The sequence below is a fragment of the Salmo salar genome, chromosome 04, assembly GCF_965601325.2.
Source record: "Salmo salar chromosome 04, fSalSal1, whole genome shotgun sequence".
Taxonomy (NCBI): domain Eukaryota; kingdom Metazoa; phylum Chordata; class Actinopteri; order Salmoniformes; family Salmonidae; genus Salmo; species Salmo salar.
Window position 1 is genome coordinate 88338514 of NC_138294.1, and position 22392 is coordinate 88360905.

Below are 22392 nucleotides of genomic sequence, written 5' to 3' on the forward strand. Positions count from 1 at the left end.
GTGTTGTGATGGGCCTGGTCTAGTAGAGCTGTGTTGTGATGGGACGGGTCTAGTAGAGCTGTGTTGTGATGGGCCTGGTGTAGTAGAGCTGTGTTGTGATGGGACGGGTCTAGTAGAGCTGTGTTGTGATGAGCCTGGTCTAGTAGAGCTGTGTTGTGATGAGCCTGGTCTAGTAGAGCTGTGTTGTGATGGGCCTGGTCTAGTAGAGCTGTGTTGTGATGAGCCTGGTCTAGTAGAGCTGTGTTGTGATGAGCCTGGTCTAGTAGAGCTGTGTTGTGATGGGCCTGGTCTAGTAGAGCTGTGTTGTGATGAGCCTGGTCTAGTAGAGCTGTGTTGTGATGGGCCTGGTCCAGTAGAGCTGTGTTGTGATGGGCCTGGTCTAGTAGAGCTGTGTTGTGATGAGCCTGGTCTAGTAGACCTGTGTTGTGATGGGCCTGGTCCAGTAGAGCTGTGTTGTGATGGGCCTGGTCTAGTAGAACTGTGTTGTGATGGGCCTGGTCTAGTAGAGCTGTGTTGTGATGGGCCAGGTCCAGTAGAGCTGTGTTGTGATGGGCCTGGTCCAGTAGAGCTGTGTTGTGATGGGCCTGGTCTAGTAGAGCTGTGTTGTGATGGGCCGGGTCTAGTAGACCTGTGTTGTGATGGGCCTGGTCTAGTAGAGCTGTGTTGTGATGGGCTGGGTCTAGTAGAGCTGTGTTGTGATGAGCCTGGTGTAGTAGAGCTGTCCTGAGGCGGGTGAGGTCTGGTAAATCTGTGCTGTGATAGGCCTGGTATTCTAGATTTGTGCTTTAATAAATCGTGTCTGGCTCATCTCTCATGGGGATGGTGGAGGTGCTGTTGTTTCAGAAAGTGGAGCAGGGGGGTGTGTGGGACACCTGGTGACTAGGGAATCATCTTTCCTGGACCAAGAACTTCCCATTTGAATCGATAAGGATTGTAGTTGTGGGTGATTGTCTGTGTTGGAGCAGACTGGGAGGCTTGTAGGTTGACCTGGGCTGGAGCAGACTGGGAGGTTGACCTGGGCTGGAGCAGACTGGGAGGTTGACCTGGGCTGGAGCAGACTGGGAGGTTGACCTGGGCTGAAGCAGACTGGGAGGTTGATCTGGGCTGGAGCAGACTGGGAGGCTGGTAGGTTGACCTGGGCTGGAGCAGACTGGGAGGCTGGTAGGTTGACCTGGGCTGGAGCAGACTGGGAGGTTGATCTGGGCTGGAGCAGACTGGGAGGCTGGTAGGTTGACCTGGGCTGGAGCAGACTGGGAGGCTGGTAGGTTGACCTGGGCTGGAGCAGCCTTGGCTGATGCCTCTCTTTTTGGAGAAGATTCTAGATTTAATTTTGGATTGGAGATGCTAAATGTGAGTCTGGAAGGAGAGTTTACAGTCCCAACCAGACACCTAGGTATTTGTAGTTGTCCACATATTCTAAGTCAGAACCGTCCAGAGTAGTGATGCTAGTCGGGCGGGAGGATGCAGGCAGCAATCGATTGAAGAGCATGCACTTAGTTTTACTAGCATTTAAAAGCAGTTGGAGGCCACGGAAGGAGTGTTGAATGGCATTGAAGCTCGTTTGGAGGTTTGTTAGCACAGTGTCCAAAGAAGGGCCAGATGTATACAGAATGGTGTCGTCTGCGTAGAGGTGGATCAGAGAATCACCAGCAGCAAGAGCGACATCATTGATGTATACAGAGAAAAGAGTCGGCCCGAGAATTGAACCCTGTTGCACCCCCATAGAGACTGCCAGAGGTCCGGACAACAGGCCCTCTGATTTGACACACTGAACTCTATCAGAGAAGTAGTTGGTGAACCAGGCGAGGCAGTCATGTGAGAAGCCAAGGCTATTGAGTCTGCTGAGTCGAAAGCCTTGGCCAGGTCGATGAAGACGGCTGCACAGTACTGTCTTTTATCGATGGCGGTTATGCTATCATTTAGGACCTTGATCGTGGCTGAGGTGCACCCATGACCAGCTTGGAAACCAGATTGCATAGCGGAGAAGGTACGGTGGGATTCGAAATGGTCGGTGATCTGTTTGTTAACTTGACTTTCGAAGATTTTAGAAAGGCAGGGCAGGATGGATATAGGTCTGTAACAGTTTTGGTGGGGATGACCGCAGCAGCTTTCCAATCTTTGGGGATCTCAGACGATACGAAAGAGAGGTCGAACAGGCTAGTAAAAGGGGTTCCAACAATTTCGGCAGATAATTTTAGAAAGAGAGGATCCAGATTGTCAATCCCAGCTGATTTGTAGGGATTATGTCCTTCCAGATTTTGTCCTTCTATTGTATTGTTAACTATCTATTTATTAGTTAGCTAGCTAGTTTCTTTTAGGAGAGTCCCTACAACTCCTTAGCAACTGGTAAACAATCCAGCTAGCACAATTTTATAAAAATAGATACTTTTTCACACGCCTATCTTCTTCATTTGTTGCTTGTTTTGTCTCCCATTCAGTCTTGCAGTATTCGTTTGTTTTTTCAAATGTACTTCACTCTAAAAACCATGTACATTTCAATATTTGTAGGAGCTAGTTTTTCAGCAGCTGCTGCTCAACTTGGAACTCTCTCTCTCTCTCTCTCTCTCTCTCTCTCTCTCTCTCTCTCTCTCTCAATTGAATTCAATTGGGAAACGTGTTTACATTGCCAAAGCAAGTGAAATAGATTATAAACTCTCGCTCTCTCTCTCTCTCTCTCGCACTCTCTCTCTCTCGCACTCCCTCGCCCTCTCTCTCTCTCTCTCTCTCTCTCTCTCTCTCTCTCTCTCTCTCTCTCTCTCTCTCTCTCTCTCTCTCAGGCTCGCCTGGCGCTGGAGAGAGGGGCTCAGGCTGTCATCTTTGATGTCACTGATGATGTCAACGCTAAGTTCCAGGTGAGGAATGTTGGAGTCCCATCCACGAGAGCAGAGGACAGTAACTTAGCATAGACTGAGCTGAAAAAAACATTCTGTGTCTTCCCCTTCTTATGTGTCTTCCTCCAACACACACACACCTACATGTACACAAACATACCTACACACACACACACACATGCACACACACACACACCTACATGTACACAAACATACCTACACACACACACATGCACACACACACCCCTACATGCACACACACATGCACGTGTAGCTGCCTGAGTCAGACTCCCTGCTGCGTCCGGTGGTGCTGATGCAGGCTGCGGATGCTGAGATGCTGATGGAACTGGTCAACAGGAACGAGGAGGCCAGAGTCCGCATCGACATCAAGAGAGAGGACCCCAAATGGGTAAGGACTGACATACAAACATGGGTAATAGCATATGAAGAGCTTGTTAGTTACACTCTCCCAGTTTATACTATGGAGAATACATCTATAGTAAAAGCCCTATTCTTCTACTAGTTTGACATTGGCCCCTCCCCCTGAGAACCATGGTAGCAGGACCCCGGCAACGGGAGGTAAACAGAGGATTGGCTGGTGGTGGTAGAGGTTGTTTTTTATGTTTTATTTCACCTTTATTTAACCAGGTAGGCAAGTTGAGAACAAGTCCTTTATTTAACCAGGTAGGCTAGTTGAGAACAAGTCCTTTATTTAACCAGGTATGCTAGTCGAGAACAAGTCATTTATTTAACCAGGTAGGCAAGTTGAGAACAAGTCCTTTATTTAACCAGGTAGGCCAGTTGAGAACAAGTCCTCATTTACAACTGCGACCTGGCTAAGATAAAGCAAAGCAGTGCGCAAAAACAACAACACAGAGTTACACATGGAATAAACAAACGTAGAGTCAATAACACAACAGAAAATAATCTACATACAGTGTTTGCAAATGAGGTAAGATTAGGGAGGTAAGGCAATAAATAGGCTGTAGTGGCGAAATAATTACAATTTAGCAATTAAACACTGGCGTGATAGATGTGCAAGTAGAGATACTGGGTTGCAAAGGAGCAACAACATATGGCGAGGAGGTAGATAGATGGGCTATGTACAGATGCAATGATCTGTAAGCTGCTCTGACAGCTGATGCTTAAAGCTAGTGAGGGAGATGAGTCTCCAGCTTCAGTGATTTTTGCAATTCGTTCCAGTCATTGGCAGCAGAGAACTGGAAGGAAAGGCCGCCAAATAAGGAATTGGCTTTGGGGGTGACCAGTGAAGTATACCTGCTGGAGCGCGTGCTACGGGTGGATGCTGTTATGGTGACCAGTTAGCTGAGATAAGGCGGGGCTTTACATAGCAAAGACTTATAGATGACCTGGAGCCAGTGGGTTTGGCAACGAATATGAAGCGAGGGCCAGCCAACGAGAGCGTACAGGTTTCAGTGGTGGGTAGTATATGGGGCTTTGGTGACAAAACGCATGGCACTGTGATAGACTGCATCCAATTTGCTGAGTAGAGTGTTGGAGGCTATTTCGTAAATGACATCGCGAAGTCGAGGATCGGGAGGATAGTCAGTTTTACGAGGGTATGTTTGGCCCTATGAGTGAAGGAGGCTTTGTTGAGAAATAGGATGCCGATTCTAGATTTAATTTTGGATTGGAGATGATTGATGTGAGTCTGGAAGGAGAGTTTACAGTCTAACCAGACACCTAGGTATTTGTAGTTGTCCACATATTCTACGTCAGAACCGTCCAGAGTAGTGATGCTGGACGGGCAGGCAGGTGCGGGCAGCAATCGGTTGAAGAGCATACATTTAGTTTTACTAGCATTTAAAAGCAGTTGGAGGCCACGGAAGGAGGGTTGTATGGCATTGAAGCTCGTCTGGAGGTTAGTTAACACAGTGTCCAAAGAAGGGTCAGATGTATACAGAATGGTGTCGTCTGCGTAGAGGTGGATCAGAGAATCACCAGCAGCAAGAGCAACATCATTGATGTATACAGAGAAAAGAGTCGGCCTGAGAATTGAACCCTGTGGCACCCCCATAGAGACCGCCAGAGGTCCGGACAACAGGCCCTCCGATTTGACGCACTGAACTCTATCTGAGAAGTAGGCGAGGCAGTCATTTGAGAAACCAAGACTGTTGAGTCTGCCGATAAGAATGTGGTGATTGACAGAGTCGAAAGCCTTGGCCAGGTCGATGAATATGGCTGCACAGTTTTGTCTTTTACCGATGGCGGTTATGATATCGTTTAGGACCTTGAGCGTGGCTGAGGTGCACCCATGACCAGCTCGGAAACCAGATTGTATAGCGGAGAAGGTGTGGTGGGATTCGGAATGGTCGGTGATCTGTTTGTTAACTTGGCTTTTGAAGACCTTAGAAAGGCAGGGTAGGATGGATATGGGTCTATAACAGTTTGGGTCTAGTGTCTCCCCCTTTGAAGAGGGGGATGACCACGGCAGCTTTCCAATCTTTGGGGATCTCAGACGATACGAAAGAGAGGTTGAATAGGCTAGTAATAAGGGTTGCAACAATTGCGGCGGATAATTTTAGAAAGAGAGGATCCAGATTGTCTAGCCCAGCTGATTTGTAGGGGTCAAGATTTTGCAGCTCTTTCAGAACATCAGCTATCTGGATTTGGGTGAAGGAGAAATTTGGGGAGGCTTGGGCAAGTTGCTGTGGGGGGTGCAGAGCTGTTGACCGGGGTAGGGGTAGCCAGGTGGAAAGCATGGCCAGCCGTAGAAAAATGCTTATTGAAATTCTCAATTATCGTGGATTTTTCGGTGGTGACAGTGTTTCCTAGCCGCAGTGCAGTGGGCAGCTGGGAGGAGGTGCTCTTATTCTCCATGGACTTTACAGTGTCCCAGAACTTTTTGGAGTTTGTGCTACAGGATGCAAATTTATGTTTGAAAAAGCTAGCCTTTGCTTTCCTAACTGCCTGTGTATATTGGTTCCTAACTTCCCTGAAAAGTTGCATATCGCGGGGGCTATTCGATGCTAATGCAGACCGCCACAGGATGTTTTTGTGCTGGTCAAGGGCAGTTAGGTCTGGAGTGAACCAAGGGCTATATGGTTTGACATTTTTTTGAATGGGGCATGCTTATTTAAGATGGTGAGGAAAGCACTTTTAAAGAATAACCAGGCATCCTCTACTGACGGAATGAGGTCAATATCCTTCCAGGATACCCGGGCCAGGTCGATTAGAAAGCCCTGCTCGCTGAAGTGTTTTAGGGAGCGTTTGACAGTGATGAGGGGTGGTTGTTTGACCGCAGACCCATTACTGATGCAGGCAATGAGGCAGTGATCGCTGAGATCCTTGTTGAAGACAGCAGAGGTGTATTTAGAGGGCAGGTTGGTCAGGATGATATCTATGAGGGTGCTCGTGTTTACGGATTTGGGGTTGTACCTGGTAGGTTCATTGATCATTTGTGTGAGATTGAGGGCATCTAGTTTAGATTGTAGGACGACCGGTGTGTTAAGCATGTCCCAGTTTAGGTCACCTAACAGTACGAGCTCTGAAGATAGATGGGGGGCAATCAGTTGACATATGGTGTCCAGGGCACAGCTGGGGGCTGAAGGTGGTCTATAACAAGCAGCAACGGTTGTGAGAAGGGACTGACTGTAGTGTTGCCTCTCTTGGTAGAGTGTAGTGTGGAACTGTAGTGTTCACTCTAGTTGTGTTGGTAGAGTGTAGTGTGGAACTGTAGTGTTCACTCATTGGATTGGTAGAGTGTAGTGTGGAACTGTAGTGTTCACTCATTGGATTGGTAGAGTGTAGTGTGGAACTGTAGTGTTCACTCTAGTTAGAGTGGTAGCTTTAGTTCTCTAAAGGCAGTGGTCACCAACCTTTTCTGAGTCAAGATCACTGAGTCAAAATGCAAGCTGAGATCTACGGCTTAGATATTTTTTAAACATGACATAAAAAAACGTAAGCCTATAAACCAATTAAAAACACTTATGTAGCAATGAGGTTTGTGCAGCAGGTGTAATAACGGAGCTGTGAGTCAGGAAGCAGGTGCAACGTTTACTAAAACAAAACTAGTAATGACACATATCCATAAGGCTACACGCCAGTAAACAAGAACAATACCAACTGGTGAGAAAACATAAGGGAGTGACATAAAGGGGTGGAAATGTTGAAGGTAATGAAGTCCAGGTGTGAATCAATGATTAACAGGTGCGTGTAATGATGAATCCCAGGATCGGAGCAGATGCGACAGTACATACCCCCCCCCCCCCCCCCCTTTTTACGCGCGGCAGGATGACGCCGACCAGAGGGATGAACCCGAGGATGAGGAGCGGGTCGTTCCCGGCGGTGAAGGTGGAAATCACGGATGATGTTGGGGTCCAGAATGTCCACCGAAACCCAACACCACTCCTCTGGGTCATACCCCTCCCAGTCCACCAGATACTGAAGCTCCTACGACGTTGGGAGTCCAGTATGGATCTGACAGCGTACGCCAGAACCCCTCAATATCCGGGGGGGTGGGGGGGTTTCGTGGGGGACAGTATCAGCTAAGGGACCAGGAACCACCGGCCTGAGAAGGGAGACATGAAAAGAGGGTGAGATACATTAGTGACTGGGTAGTTGTAACCTGTACGTCACCTCGTTGACCCTCCGAATAACCTTGAACAGCCCCACAAACCGGGGGCTCAGTTTCTTGCAGGGCAGGTGGAGTGGGAGGTTCCTGGTAGAGAGCCAGACGTGGTCCCCAGGATGGAACACAGGAGTCTCACTGCGGTGACGGTCCGCCTGTTCCAGAATGACGATGGATGGCGCGGGGTCCACGGGGCCAGGGCCAGCTGGAAACCCAAAACACACTGAAAGGGGGTCAACCCAGTGGAGGAGTGATGTAGCAAGTTCTGGGCGTACTCTGCTTAGTGAAGGAATCGTGTCCACTCACGCTGCCAATACTGACAGTGACTGCTCAGGAACCTCCCCAGCTCCTGGGTCATCCTTTCCACCTGCCCGTTGGACTGAGGCCGATACCTGGAAGTGAGGCTGACAGTGACCTCAAGCTTCTCCAAGAAGGCCCTCCTAACTCGTGATATAAATTGGGGGCCATGGTTGGAGACAATGTCCTCTGGAAGGCCATAATGCCAGAAGACCTGCTGGAAGAGTTCCTCAGTGACCTGGAAAACAGTGAGGAGACCAGGAAGAGGGATTAATCGACATGACTTGGAAAATCTATCCACTAACCATCAGAGGGGGGAAGATTGATTACAAAGTCAATGGATAGATGTGACCAAGGTAGCTGAGGCACGGGAAGTGGCAGAAGCTTCCCTTCTGGGTGCAGGCTCCCTCTAGAGTCTGGCGGATGTCCACATCTACGTCCCAAACCACTGGACCCATGATTCGGGAGGATGGGATTATGGGTGTTCTCTGCACAGGAACCTCTCCCGAATCGTAGATACGGGACAGAGCATCGGCCATGATGTTCTTCGAACCTGGGCGATAGGTCAGCATGAAGTCGAAAAGTGTCCACCTGGCTTGGCGTGGATTCAGTCTCCTCGCTGTCCGTATGTAATGTAGGTTCCGATGGTCGGTGAGGATGACAAATGGTTCCTTGGCGCCCTCCAGCCAGTGTCTTCACTCCTCTAATGCCAACTTCAACGCCAGGAGCTCCCGATCGCCGATGTCGTAATTCCTCTGCGGAGGACAGTTTCTTGGAGAAAAAAGCATAAGGATACAATTTCAATGGTTACCCTGTCTTTGTGACAAAACTGCCCCCACACCCACCTCATATGCATCTACCTCAACCACAAAAGTTAACGTGGGATCTGGGTGCATTAGCAAGGAGGCGGATGGGAAACGCCCCTTGAGGAGACAAAGGCCTCGTCGGCTATCGGAGACTACACCAACCTACGAGGCCCACCCTTGAGGAGGGAGGTGAGAAGGGTGGCGAAGGCGCTGAAGTTCCTGATGAAGCGGCGGTAGAAGTTGGCAAACCCCAGAAACCGTTGTAACCCCTTGATGGTGGTTTGGACTGGCCATGACCTTACCACATCTACCTTCTTGTCCTCCATCCTCACTCCCTGCAAGCTGATTTGGTAACCCAGGAAGGATACAGCCCTCTGGTAGAATTGGCACTTCTCCGCCTTGACGAACATGTGATTGACCAAGAGGCGTCCAAGGACTGCTCGAAAGTGGGTGATGTGATCTTTCAGGTTGGTCGAGAAGATCAGGATGTCATCGATGTATACAATCACTTGCCATCCGAGCATGTCCCTGAACACCTCGTTGACGAATGCCTGGAACACTGACAGAGCATTGGCTAAGCCAAAGGGCATAACCAAATACTCGTAGTGACCAGACATCATGCTGAACGCCGTCTTCCACTCATCCCCCTCCCGGATGCGGATGAGATTAGGCACTCAGCAGGTCCAGTTTGGTGAAGAACTGAGCCCCGCAGAGCTGCTCTATGGCTGACGGCACCAACGGGAGAGGGTACCAATACTTCTTGTTGATGTCATTGAGTCCTCGGTAATCGATATGTGCGTAATCCTCCCTCCAATCTTGGCCACGAAGAAGAAACCAGCCGACGCAGATGTGCGGATAAAACCCTGTTGGAGCACCTCTTGAATGTAATTCTCCATGGCCTAGGTCTCAACCACTGACAGAGGGTAGATCCATCTGCGCGGATGTGTAGCACCGGAAAACAGGCCGATGGCACAGTCCCAAGGGTGATGAGTAGGGAGACCAGTAGCGTGGGTCTTGGAGAATACCTCCTTAAAGTCCTGGTAGGTTGTGCTGGGATGTTGGGCTGAAGGGCAACCATAGGAAGGACTGTCAACTGATGTGGAACCACAGGGGACAGGGAAGCAGGTCTTCCGGTATTCAGGTGACCAGTCTGTGGTTTTCATCCTCGACCATGAGATGGTAGGGTTATGGCGTTGGAGCCAAGGGAGGCCGAGGATGACCTTGTTCCTCGACCGTCTGAGAGATTTCAGACTTTCCTGCTGCTTCCATAGTTTGAGTTGGTATTCTGTAATAACGGAGCTGTGATTCGGGAAGCAGGAAGTAGGTGCAGGTGAAATGTTTACTAAAACAACAAAACCAGTAACAAGACAATTCCATAAGGCTACACGCCAGTAAACAAGAACAATACCAACTGGTGAAAAAAACACAAGGGAGTGACATATAAAGGGGAGGAAATGTTGAAGGTAACGAAGTCCAGTTGTGAATCATAATGATTAACAGGTGAGCGGAATGATGAATCCCAGGATTGGTGGTTAGTATTCTGGCGATGTCGTACGCCAGAGGGGAGGAGCAGGAGAAGATGTGACAGTAGGCTATAGGTCCAATACATTATCACTGTGCGATCATATACCTACATATCATTGGCTATCATTATGATCACACTGGTAATACATCATTTGTTGTATTACTTGTGAGGCACAGCTAAGAGAATGTAATAATTTGCTTATGTTTTTACTGGACTGATGGCCTGCATCTGGTCAGTCTGAAGGGAGGGAGGGAGCAGCGGTGAGGCTGCCTCTCACCCAACTCACCATCCCTCCTCTTTCCCTCCCTCTGCTGAGAAAAGAGGACACAGCCTTCCAGCTGATGGTGAAACTCAAGTTCCACTGCATTATTTCTGTCTCATGCACGAATTCATGTTGTTACTGTTATGACCAGAGAAAGTGAAATATTACTCGATATTAAAAAACACAAGCAAATAATACTAACAACACAAGCTTATCGGAACGCTTTGCTACTCATTCATTACAGCTGCAGTGCTGGTTGTACTAAGATTTACTGTCAGGGCCCAGGTCTGGCAGAATCTGTGCATAATATCTAGGTGCTGCTGTAGGCCCTCCTTGGTTGGTGACAGAAGCACCAGATAATCAGCAAACAGTAGACATTTCACTTCAGATTCTAGTAGGGTGAGGCCGGGTGATGCAGATTGTTCTAGTGCCCTCGCCAATTCGTTGATAAATATGTTGAAGAGGGTGGGGCTTAAGCTGCATCCCTGTCTCACCCCACGGCCCTGTTGGAAGAAATGTGTGTGTTTTTTGCCTATTTTAACCACACACTTGTTGTTTGTGTACATGGATTTTATAATGTCGTATGTTTTCCCCCCAACACCGCTTTCCATCAATTTGTATAGCAGACCCTCATGCCAAATTTAGTCGAAGGCCTTTTTGAAATCAACAAAGCATGAGAAGACTTTGCCTTTGTTTTGGTTTGTTTGTTTGTCAATTAGGGTGTGCAGGGTGAATACGTGGTCTGTCGTCCGATAATTTGTTAAAAAGCCAATTTGACATTTGCTCAGTATATTTTCACTGAGGAAATGTACGAGTCTGCTGTTAATGATAATACAGAGGATTTTCCCAAGGTTGCTGATGACCCATATCCCACAGTAGTTATTTTGGTCAAATTTATCTCCACTTTTGTGGATTGGGGTGATCAGTCCTTGTTTCCAAGTACTTGGGAAGATGCCAGAGCTAAAGATGATGTTAAAGAGTTTATGTATAGCCAATTGGAATTTGTTGTCTGTATATTTTATCATTTCATTGAGGATACCATCAACACCACAGGCCTTTTTGGGTTGGAGGGTTTTTATTTTGTCCTGTAGTTCATTCAAGGTAATTGGAGAATCCAGTGGGATCTGGTAGACTTTAATAGTTTATTCTAAGATTTGCATTTGATCATATATGTGTTTTTGCTGTTTGTTCTTTGTTATAGAGCCAAAAAGATTGGAGAAGTGGTTTACCCACACATCTCCATTTTGGATAGATAATTCTTCGTGTTGTTGTTTGTTTAGTGTTTTCCAATTTTCCCAGAAGTGGTTAGAGTCTATGGATTCTTCAATTACATTTAGTTGATTTCTGACGTGCTGTTCCTTCTTTTTCCGTACTGTATTTCTGTATTGTTTTAGTGATTCACCATAGTGAAGGCGTAGGCTCAGGTTTTCCGGGTCTCTATGTTTTTGGTTTGATAGGTTTCTCAATTTCTTTCTTAGATTTTTGCATTCTTCATCAAACCATTTGTTATTGTTGTTCATTTTTAGATTTGATAGGGAAGCTGAGAGGTCAAATATACTGTTAAGATTTTCTACTGCCACGTTTACACCTTCACTATTACAGTGGAACGTTTTGTCCAGGAAGTTGTCTAAAAGGGATTGAATTAGTTGTTGCCTAATTGTTTTCTGTTAGGTTTCCAAACTGCATTCCTTCCATCTATAGCATTTCTTAATGTTACTCAGTTCCTTTACATTTACATTTAACATTTAAGTCATTTAGCAGACGCTCTTATCCAGAGCACCTTACAAATTGGTGCATTCACCTTATGTGGTGTCCTTTGGCTTTGATGCCTGATGATTTAGTATTGCTCTGTTCAAGTAGACTGTGATTTTGCTGTGGTCTGATAGGGGTGTCAGTGGGCTGACTGTGAACTCTTTGAGAGACTCTGGGTTGAGGTCAGTGATAAAGTAGTCTACAGTACTACTGCCAAGAGATGAGCTATAGGTGTACCTACCATAGGAGTCCCCTCGAAGCCTACCATTGACTATGTACGTACCCAGCGTGCGACAGAGCTGCAGGAGTTGTGACCCGTTTTTGTTGTTGGTTGTTTGCCAGCTCACGGCCTGGGCATATGTGTGACTTTCATGTTGAGGCCCTCTTTGCAGAAGAGGGGGGCATGGGATGGGCAGGAGGGGCATAGGTCTGATCTGAAGGGGCCTAAATGGGGTGTGGGGATGGTTGACTTGGGGGGGATGTGGATGTGGCTGGTGGTGTTGTGGTCTGGATCTAGGTCCTCTAGGCGTGGGTCCTCTATGTGTAAGTCCGGGGGGGGGGGGGGTCTGGGAGAGTGTCTCGCTGGTCTGGGCAGGGTGTCTATTGATCTGTTGCTCCTGTGTGAAGTGTTGGGGCAGCTGTTGAGGGCAATGTCCTTTAGGGTTCGGGCGAAGGTGGGCACTGCTGCCTTGAATAGGTGGACCTGGTCATAGAGGCTGTTCAAGTCCAGGGTGGAGTGGTGGGCCAGGTAAACATTTGGTTTTGAGGCACAGTCACGGGAAATACTTGCATTTACCCACTGTATGGTAGCAGGGTGGAAGTCTTTTCGTGGTAGCAGGGTGGAGATAACCACTTGTGCATTGGGGAAAGTAGAAGAAGCTATTTCAATCACTCCCTTCAGTGCTGTGGCCATCCTTTCCTGCTGTGTTCTCAGGTGGTTTGTGCCTGTGTGTATTATTATGTGGCTAGGTGAACATACTTGGTCCTCAGACAGAAGGTCTACGGTGCGCTGGGTGTTTGGACACCAGAGTTTAGACACACTGTTTGGGAAAAAGTTTTTTTCTCTTGTATACAGTGCTGTGAAAAAGTATTTGCACCTTCCTGATTTCTTATTTTTTTGCACATTTTGTCACACCTAAATGTTTCAGCTCATCAAACACATTTTAATATTACACAAAGATAACCCAAGTAAACACAAACGGCAGTTTTTAAGTGATGATTTTATTTATTAAGGGAAAAAAGCTATCTGGACCTTCATGGCCCTGTGTGGAGTACAATGGCCCTGTGTGGAGTACAATGGCCCTGTGTGGAGTACAATGGCCCTGTGTGGAGTACAATGGCTCTGTGTGGAGTACAATGGCCCTGTGTGGAGTACAATGGCTCTGTGTGGAGTACAATGGCTCTGTGTGGAGTACAATGGCTCTGTGTGGAGTACAATGGCTCTGTGTGGAGTACAATGGCCCTGTGTGGAGTACAGTCTGTGTCTTGTGTATGTCCTCAGTGGGTGTGGGGGGGGAGGGAGTCAGGAGGGCTATCAGGGTGGCTCAGAGGGGGTGAGATGCCCTGGACTTGGGGTTCTTCATTTGTCTGTTCTGCTGTGGTGTCAACACTATGGTCTGGGTCTGGTGTGGACTGTTCTGCTGCGGTGTCAACACTATGGTCTGGGTCTGGTGTGGACTGTTCTGCTGTGGTGTCAACACTATGGTCTGGGTCTGGTGTGGACTGTTCTGCTGTGGTGTCAACACTATGGTCTGGGTCTGGTGTGGACTGTTCTGCTGTGGTGTCAACACTATGGTCTGGGTCTGGTGTGGACTGTTCTGCTGTGGTGTCAACACTATGGTCAGGGTCTGGTGTGGACTGTTCTGCTGTGATGTCAACACTATGGTCAGGGTCTGGTGTGGACTGTTCTGCTGTGATGTCAACACTATGGTCAGGGTCTGGTGTGGACTGTTCTGCTGTGGTGTCAACACTATGGTCTGGGTCTGGTGTGGACTGTTCTGCTGTGGTGTCAACACTATGGTCTGGGTCTGGTGTGGACTGTTCTGCTGTGGTGTCAACACTATGGTCTGGGTCTGGTGTGGACTGTTCTGCTGTGGTGTCAACACTATGGTCTGGTGTGGACTGTTCTGCTGTGATGTCAACACTATGGTCAGGGTCTGGTGTGGACTGTTCTGCTGTGGTGTCAACACTATGGTCAGGGTCTGGTGTGGACTGTTCTGCTGTGGTGTCAACACTATGGTCTGGGTCTGGTGTGGACTGTTCTGCTGTGGTGTCAACACTATGGTCTGGGTCTGGTGTGGACTGTTCTGCTGTGGTGTTGACACTATGGTCTGGTGTGGACTGTTCTGCTGTGATGTCAACACTATGGTCTGGGTCTGGTGTGGACTGTTCTGCTGGTTTCTCTGCAGGGGGGGCCACCTCTCTAGTGGGTTGTTCTCTGTCACACGCCATCCCCCTCACCCTCTCCTCCATCCCCCTCACCCTCTCCTCCAGCAGTCTGATTCTCTCCCTCCATCCCCCTCACCCTCTCCTCCAGCAGTCTGATTCTCTCCCTCCATCCCCCTCACCCTCTCCTCCAGCAGTCTGATTCTCTCCTCCATCCCCCCTCACCCTCTCCTCCAGCAGTCTGATTCTCTCCCTCCATCCCCCCTCACCCTCTCCTCCATCCCCCTCACCCTCTCCTCCAGCAGTCTGATTCTCTCCTCCATCCCCCCTCACCCTCTCCTCCAGCAGTCTGATTCTCTCCCTCCATCCCCCCTCACCCTCTCCTCCAGCAGTCTGATCCTCTCCTCCATCCCCCCTCACCCTCTCCACCATCCCCCCTCACCCTCTCCTCCATCCCCCCTCACCCTCTCCACCATCCCCCCTCACCCTCTCCTCCATCCCCCCTCACCCTCTCCACCATCCCCCCTCACCCCTCCTCCTCCCCCCCACCCCCCTCCCCCCCTCACCCTCTCCTCCATCCCCCCTCACCCTCTCCTCCAGCAGTCTGATCCTCTCCTCCATCCCCCTCATCCTCTCCTCCATCCCCCCTCACCCTCTCCTCCATCCCCCCTCACCCTCTCCTCCAGCAGTCTGATTCTCTCCTCCATCCCCCCTCACCCTCTCCCTCCATCCCCCCTCACCCTCTCCTCCATCCCCCCTCACCCTCTCCTCCAGCAGTCTGATTCTCTCCTCCATCCCCCTCACCCTCTCCTCCAGCAGTCTGATTCTCTCCTCTAGTGCTCTGTTCTTCTCCTGCTTTTGCTTTTTACCTGCTTTTCCAGCTCCACCTGCCTTACCTCCAGCTGGGTGAATGTATCCTTCATTTCAATGAGGGAGTAGTACTCTGTGCTGGGAGGTTGACTTTCCTCTTGGGGTTGCTGGTCTGTGGGGTTATATAATGAAGAGGTCTGTGGGGTGGCTGGTCTGTGGGGTTATATAATGAAGAGGTCTGGGGGGTTATATAATGAAGAGGTCTGGGGGTTATATAATGAAGAGGTCTGGGGGTGGCTGGTCTGTGGGGTTATATAATGAAGAGGTCTGGGGGGTTATATAATGAAGAGGTCTGTGGGGTGGCTGGTCTGTGGGGTTATATAATGAAGAGGTCTGGGGGGTTATATAATGAAGAGGTCTGGGGGTTATATAATGAAGAGGTCTGGGGGTGGCTGGTCTGTGGGGTTATATAATGAAGAGGTCTGGGGGGTTATATAATGAAGAGGTCTGGGGGTTGCTGGTCTGTGGGGTTATATAATGAAGAGGTCTGGGGGGTTATATAATGAAGAGGTCTGGGGGTTGCTGGTCTGTGGGGTTATATAATGAAGAGGTCTGGGGGGTTATATAATGAAGAGGTCTGGGGGGTTATATAATGAAGAGGTCTGGGGGGTTATATAATGAAGAGGTCTGGGGGTTATATAATGAAGAGGTCTGGGGGGTTATATAATGAAGAGGTCTGGGGGTTGCTGGTCTGTGGGGTTATATAATGAAGGGGTCTGGGGGTTATATAATGAAGAGGTCTGGGGGTTATATAATGAAGAGGTCTGGGGGTTGCTGGTCTGTGGGGTTATATAATGAAGAGGTCTGGGGGGTTATATAATGAAGAGGTCTGGGGGTGGCTGGTCTGTGGGGTTATATAATGAAGAGGTCTGGGGGGTTATATAATGAAGAGGTCTGGGGGTTGCTGGTCTGTGGGGTTATATAATGAAGAGGTCTGGGGGGTTATATAATGAAGAGGTCTGGGGGTTATATAATGAAGAGGTCTGGGGGGTTATATAATGAAGAGGTCTGGGGGTTGCTGGTCTGTGGGGTTATATAATGAAGGGGTCTGGGGGGTTATATAATGAAGAGGTCTGGGGGTTATATAATGAAGAGGTCTGGGGGTTATATAATGAAGAGGTCTGGGGGTTGCTGGTCTGTGGGGTTATATAATGAAGAGGTCTGGGGGGTTATATAATGAAGAGGTCTGGGGGGTTATATAATGAAGAGGTCTGGGGGTTGCTGGTCTGTGGGGTTATATAATGAAGAGGTCTGGGGGGTTATATAATGAAGAGGTCTGGGGGTTATATAATGAAGAGGTCTGGGGGTTATATAATGAAGAGGTCTGTGGGGTTATATAATGAAGAGGTCTGGGGGTTGCTGGTCTGTGGGGTTATATAATGAAGAGGTCTGGGGGGTTATATAATGAAGAGGTCTGGGGGTGGCTGGTCTGTGGGGTTATATAATGAAGAGGTCTGGGGGGTTATATAATGAAGAGGTCTGGGGGTTGCTGGTCTGTGGGGTTATATAATGAAGAGGTCTGGGGGGTTATATAATGAAGAGGTCTGGGGGTTATATAATGAAGAGGTCTGGGGGGTTATATAATGAAGAGGTCTGGGGGTTGCTGGTCTGTGGGGTTATATAATGAAGGGGTCTGGGGGGTTATATAATGAAGAGGTCTGGGGGTTATATAATGAAGAGGTCTGGGGGTTATATAATGAAGAGGTCTGGGGGTTGCTGGTCTGTGGGGTTATATAATGAAGAGGTCTGGGGGGTTATATAATGAAGAGGTCTGGGGGGTTATATAATGAAGAGGTCTGGGGGTTGCTGGTCTGTGGGGTTATATAATGAAGAGGTCTGGGGGGTTATATAATGAAGAGGTCTGGGGGTTATATAATGAAGAGGTCTGGGGGTTATATAATGAAGAGGTCTGTGGGGTTATATAATGAAGAGGTCTGGGGGTTGCTGGTCTGTGGGGTTATATAATGAAGAGGTCTGGGGGGTTATATAATGAAGAGGTCTGGGGGGTTATATAATGAAGAGGTCTGGGGGTTGCTGGTCTGTGGGGTTATATAATGAAGAGGTCTGGGGGGTTATATAATGAAGAGGTCTGGGGGTTGCTGGTCTGTGGGGTTATATAATGAAGAGGTCTGGGGGGTTATATAATGAAGAGGTCTGGGTGGTTATATAATGAAGAGGTCTGGGGGGTTATATAATGAAGAGGTCTGGGGGTTATATAATGAAGAGGTCTGGGGGTTGCTGGTCTGTGGGGTTATATAATGAAGAGGTCTGGGGGGTTATATAATGAAGAGGTCTGGGGGTTGCTGGTCTGTGGGGTTATATAATGAAGAGGTCTGGGGGGTTATATAATGAAGAGGTCTGGGGGTTGCTGGTCTGTGGGGTTATATAATGAAGAGGTCTGGGGGGTTATATAATGAAGAGGTCTGGGGGTTATATAATGAAGAGGTCTGGGGGTTGCTGGTCTGTGGGGTTATATAATGAAGAGGTCTGGGGGGTTATATAATGAAGAGGTCTGGGGGGTTATATAATGAAGAAGTCTGGGGGGTTATATAATGAAGAGGTCTGTGGGGTTATATAATGAAGAGGTCTGGGGGGTTATATAATGAAGAGGTCTGGGGGTTGCTGGTCTGTGGGGTTATATAATGAAGAGGTCTGGGGGTTATATAATGAAGAGGTCTGGGGGTGGCTAGTCTGTGGGGTTATATAATGAAGAGGTCTGGTCTGACCTGCTCGGGGTGGGGGTATCTTTCTCAGGGGAGAGCTTCTCCTGCTGAGCTAATTCTTTGATTAGGTGAAAGTCCAGCTGAAACTGTTTGAGGTTGCCCTGTACCATTACTGTTCCAGACTTATAGAGATCTCTCTCTCTCTCTCTCTCTCTCTCTCTCTCTCTCTCTCTCTCTCTCTCTCTCTCTCTCTCTCTCTCTCTCTCTCTCTCTCTGTCGCTCTCTCATTTCTCACTCTCCTCACTCTCCTCTCTCTCCTCTCTCTCGCTTTCCAGCCCCACTATGATGTTGTTGTCCTGCTCACTATAGTCCTTGCTATTCTGGCCATCGTTTCGATCTTTGCTTTCCGGTACAGATGCAAGTCCAGCAGAACCTGGGTGAGTCAGTCAACAACACCAGTCTCAATGTATCTGTCTTTATCTATCAATACCGAAGTCTTTATCTGTCAATACCGAAGTCTTTATCTGTCAATACCGAAGTCTTTATCTGTCAATACCGAAGTCTTTATCTCTGCAGAATACATCCATCTGAAAGTGGTTTGTCTTTATCTCTGCAGAATACAGCCATCTGAAAGTGGTTTGTCTTTATCTCTGCAGAATACATCCATCTGAAAGTGGTTTGTCTTTATCTCTGCAGAATACAGCCATTTGAAAGTGGTTTAGCGTTAGTCCTCAAACTGTAGACCAAACACTAAGGATAGTGGCCACTGATATATACAGCTGAAACATTCACCAGAAAACTTGAAATCTCCCTGGAATTTGAACTTTGACACATCTCAGTCCATTCTGAGGTTCCGTTCTCTAACCTCCGTCCCACACGGCTTCTTCCTCTATGACCACAGGACTCGGTCCACCAGCAGACGATGCGAGCCATCAGTCGTCTAGAAACGCGGACGTACAGCTCTCAGGGCTGCGGGGGCTCACAGCGCCACCGTGGGGGCTGGAGGTCTAATAGCAGCTCTAACTCCAGCCCTGTCTGTGCCATCTGTCTGGATGAGTTCCTGGAGGGACAGAACCTGAGGATCATCTCGTGTGCTCATGAGTTCCATAAGGAATGTGTGGACCCCTGGCTACTGCAGCACCGCACCTGTCCCCTCTGCATGCACAACATCATGGGTAAGGACATGACATAGCCACTAGGGGAGCTCTACAATGGGCCTAAGAGGAGAAGCACAAGAACCACTCCTTTACCCACTCTTCAGCTGTATTACTATTATACTGGATAAGGGAATTATACAGTAACAATCCAGTTTTATACACTGTGTGTGTGTGTGTTGCTTGTCTGTCTGTCTTTGTGTGTGTGTGTTGCCTGTCTGTCTTTGTGTGTGTGTGTTGCCTGTCTGTCTTTGTGTGTGTGTGTTGCCTGTCTGTCTTTGTGTGTGTGTGTTGCCTGTCTGTCTGACTGTGTGTGTGTTGCCTGTCTGTCTGACTGTGTGTGTGTTGCCTGTCTGTCTTTGTGTGTGTGTGTTGCCTGTCTGTCTTTGTGTGTGTGTGTTGCCTGTCTGTCTTTGTGTGTGTGTGTTGCCTGTCTGTCTGACTGTGTGTGTGTTGCCTGTCTGTCTGACTGTGTGTGTGTTGCCTGTCTGTCTTTGTGTGTGTGTGTTGCCTGTCTGTCTTTGTGTGTGTGTGTGTGTTGCCTGTCTGTCTTTGTGTGTGTGTGTGTGTGTGTTGGCTGTCTGTCTTTGTGTGTGTGTGTGTGTTGGCTGTCTGTCTTTGTGTGTGTGTGTGTGTGTGTGTGTTGCCTGTCTGTCTTTGTGTGTGTGTGTGTGTTGCCTGTCTGTCTTTGTGTGTGTGTGTGTGTGTTGGCTGTCTGTCTTTGTATGTGTGTGTGTTGGCTGTCTGTCTTTGTGTGTGTGTGTGTAGCCTGTCTGTCTTTGTGTGTGTGTGTGTGTTGGCTGTCTGTCTTTGTGTGTCTGTGTGTGTGTGTTGCCTGTCTGTCTGTGTGTGTGTGTTGCCTGTCTGTCTTTGTGTGTGTGTGTGTAGCCTGTCTGTCTTTGTGTGTAGCACAGGAGGTTGGTGGCACCTTCATTGTAGAGGAAGAGCTCGTTGTAATGACTGGAGTGGAATGAGATCAGATATATCATGTTCTATTACTATTATGAGCCGTCCTCCCCTTAGCAGCCTCCTCTGATGTGTAGCCTGTCTGTCTGTCTGTCTGTCTGTCTGTCTGTCTGTCTGTCTGTCTGTCTGTCTGTCTGTCTGTCTGTCTGTCTGTCTGTCTGTCTGTCTGTCTGTCTGTGTAGCTGTCTGTGTAGCTGTCTGTGTAGCTGTCTGTCTGACTGTCTGTGTAGCTGTCTGTCTGACTGTCTGTAGCCTGTCTGTAGCCTGTCTGTCGCCTGTCTGTCTGTCTGTCTGTCTGTCTGTCTGTCTGTCTGTCTGTCTGTCTGTCTGTCTGTAGCCTGTCTGTCTGACTGTGTGTTCTAATGCTCCACAGGTTCAGAGCTGTCTGGACAGCCACGGAGGACAAGACTACAGCAGACCCCCGAACACAGCCAGGGTTTCCTGCACCCCCACGCCCACACCTTCCCCCAGCACCCCATCCCCTTCTCCATGAGGCCTCACTTCCCCCGCGGCCCCTCTGGTCCATACCCCTCCCTGGGCCACTATAGCGGCTCCCCGCCTCTGGACCCCCAGACCCACCGCTTCCTTCCTAGCCGGCCCCTGGGCCCTGGCTGCGGATACCTTCACCCTGCAGAGGGCCCCGGAAGGCCCCACAGAGCCGGGGTCAGCTGCAAGACAGCAGGCCACTCTATGGAGACGCACTATGGCCCCGGGCCTCGCCGCTCCTGCCACGCCTACCGCTCAGGCTGCCCTTCCCAGCGCAGCGCCTCCAGTTCCAGGCTCCACCACGCCCCCTCCTCTGCTCCCCGCGCCTCCGCAGGGGGAGCCCACAGCCGGGGGAACGAGGGGGGCAGCTGCTCTGGGGGGAGCTACCGGACAGAGCGCAGTGGCTACCTGGCTGATGGGCCGGCCAGTGACTCCAGCTCTGGCCCCTGTCACGGCTCCTCCAGTGACTCGGTACTCAACTGTACTGACGTGTCCCTGCAGGGTGTTTATGGTAGCTGGTCCACGTTCCGCAGCTCCCTGAGCAGTGACTATGATCCGTTTGTGTACTACGGGCCGGGACCGACAGGCCGCAGGGACAGCATGGAAGCAGGGGCCCAGAGACCCAGGTCCCTGGATTCAGTGGTGAACAGAGACAGAGAACGAGGAGGAAGAGGAGGAGGAAGAAGAGGAGGGTGCTCTGAGGAACAGCAGCAGGCTGTGTTTAGCCACGTCCACTACCACCGCCACCGTCACCACTACTACCGAGAGGAAGGGGAGAGGGAGCACGCCCAGGGCCAGGGGCCAGGCAGGGGGTTGGGCGAGGAGCTGGGGGCTACTGCTGCTGCTTTTGGCCCTGAGTCAGGATCTCCCCCGGCTCTGGACAAAGATTCCCCAGTGTGCCCTCTGAAAGACAGCCCCTATCACTGCCCTAAGGCAGACCCCACAGACAGTAGAGGGGCCCATGGCCACGGGACAGAGGGTCAGGGCCATGAGCTCAGCCACCCCTCAGGCCCTTCTCCAGTCCTGGTAACCCCAGCCCCCTTACCTCCCCCACCCACCTGCTGCCACCAGGACCACAGCCACGGGGGCCACCCTCACCGGAGGGCAGGCCGGCTGGGCGACTGTGTGCTCGACGGCCCCTCAGTGCTTTTCCAACAGGACCTGGACCTGCAGGACGACTGTAGCATCCACATCCACTATGACCAGGGCTACTGCTGCCCCCCGCCCGACCTGCCCCCCGCTCTGCTCTCCATGCCTGTGCCCCTCATCATGGACTCTGGAGGAATGAGGCCCCTGGGGGGTCTAGAGGACTGGCCCTGCTGTGGAGGTCCCCACCATGTGGTGTGGCAGAAGCGGGTGCAGCAGGCCCACTCTGAGCCCCAGCTGCTGGGGCCCGGGCTGGGGGTCCCTATGGACAGAGCCTCGCCCCCATCCAGCAGGCGCCACCATGGCCCAGCGAACGTCTACAACACAGACGTTTGTTTATACTGCCAAACATTACACAATAATCAGGGTGGGTGTATAACCAGTCCTTAACTTCTTTTTTATAGCTACATATGATGTGAACAACTGCTGTCTTGTTCATAGTTTTCCTCATAGGAATGGTATTATCTAAGGTCATAGTTTTCCTCATAGGAATGGTATTATCTAAGGTCATAGTTTTCCTCATAGGAATGGTATTATCTAAGGTCATAGTTTTCCTCATAGGAATGGTCATCGTTTTTTATGGCTTAATCTCAATTTGTCTTTCCGTGATTCTTCGCATTCTATCTCCTCACCTCCGTATCAACCTAATTGAATGGAA

At 49.5% G+C, this 22392-nt stretch overlaps 1 protein-coding gene across 1 annotated transcript in view; it reads left to right on the top strand.

Moving 5' to 3' along the window:
- The window catches only part of LOC106603954 (E3 ubiquitin-protein ligase RNF43), a 225006-nt gene that overhangs the window by 198329 nt on the left and 4285 nt on the right, over positions 1 to 22392 (top strand). The window contains exons 3-7 of the mRNA XM_045717401.2: positions 2778 to 2852; positions 3106 to 3240; positions 18318 to 18419; positions 18884 to 19157; positions 20476 to 22101. Coding sequence (XP_045573357.1) covers positions 2778 to 2852; positions 3106 to 3240; positions 18318 to 18419; positions 18884 to 19157; positions 20476 to 22101 — 2212 coding nt within the window. The remainder of the gene's footprint in view (positions 1 to 2777; positions 2853 to 3105; positions 3241 to 18317; positions 18420 to 18883; positions 19158 to 20475; positions 22102 to 22392) is intronic.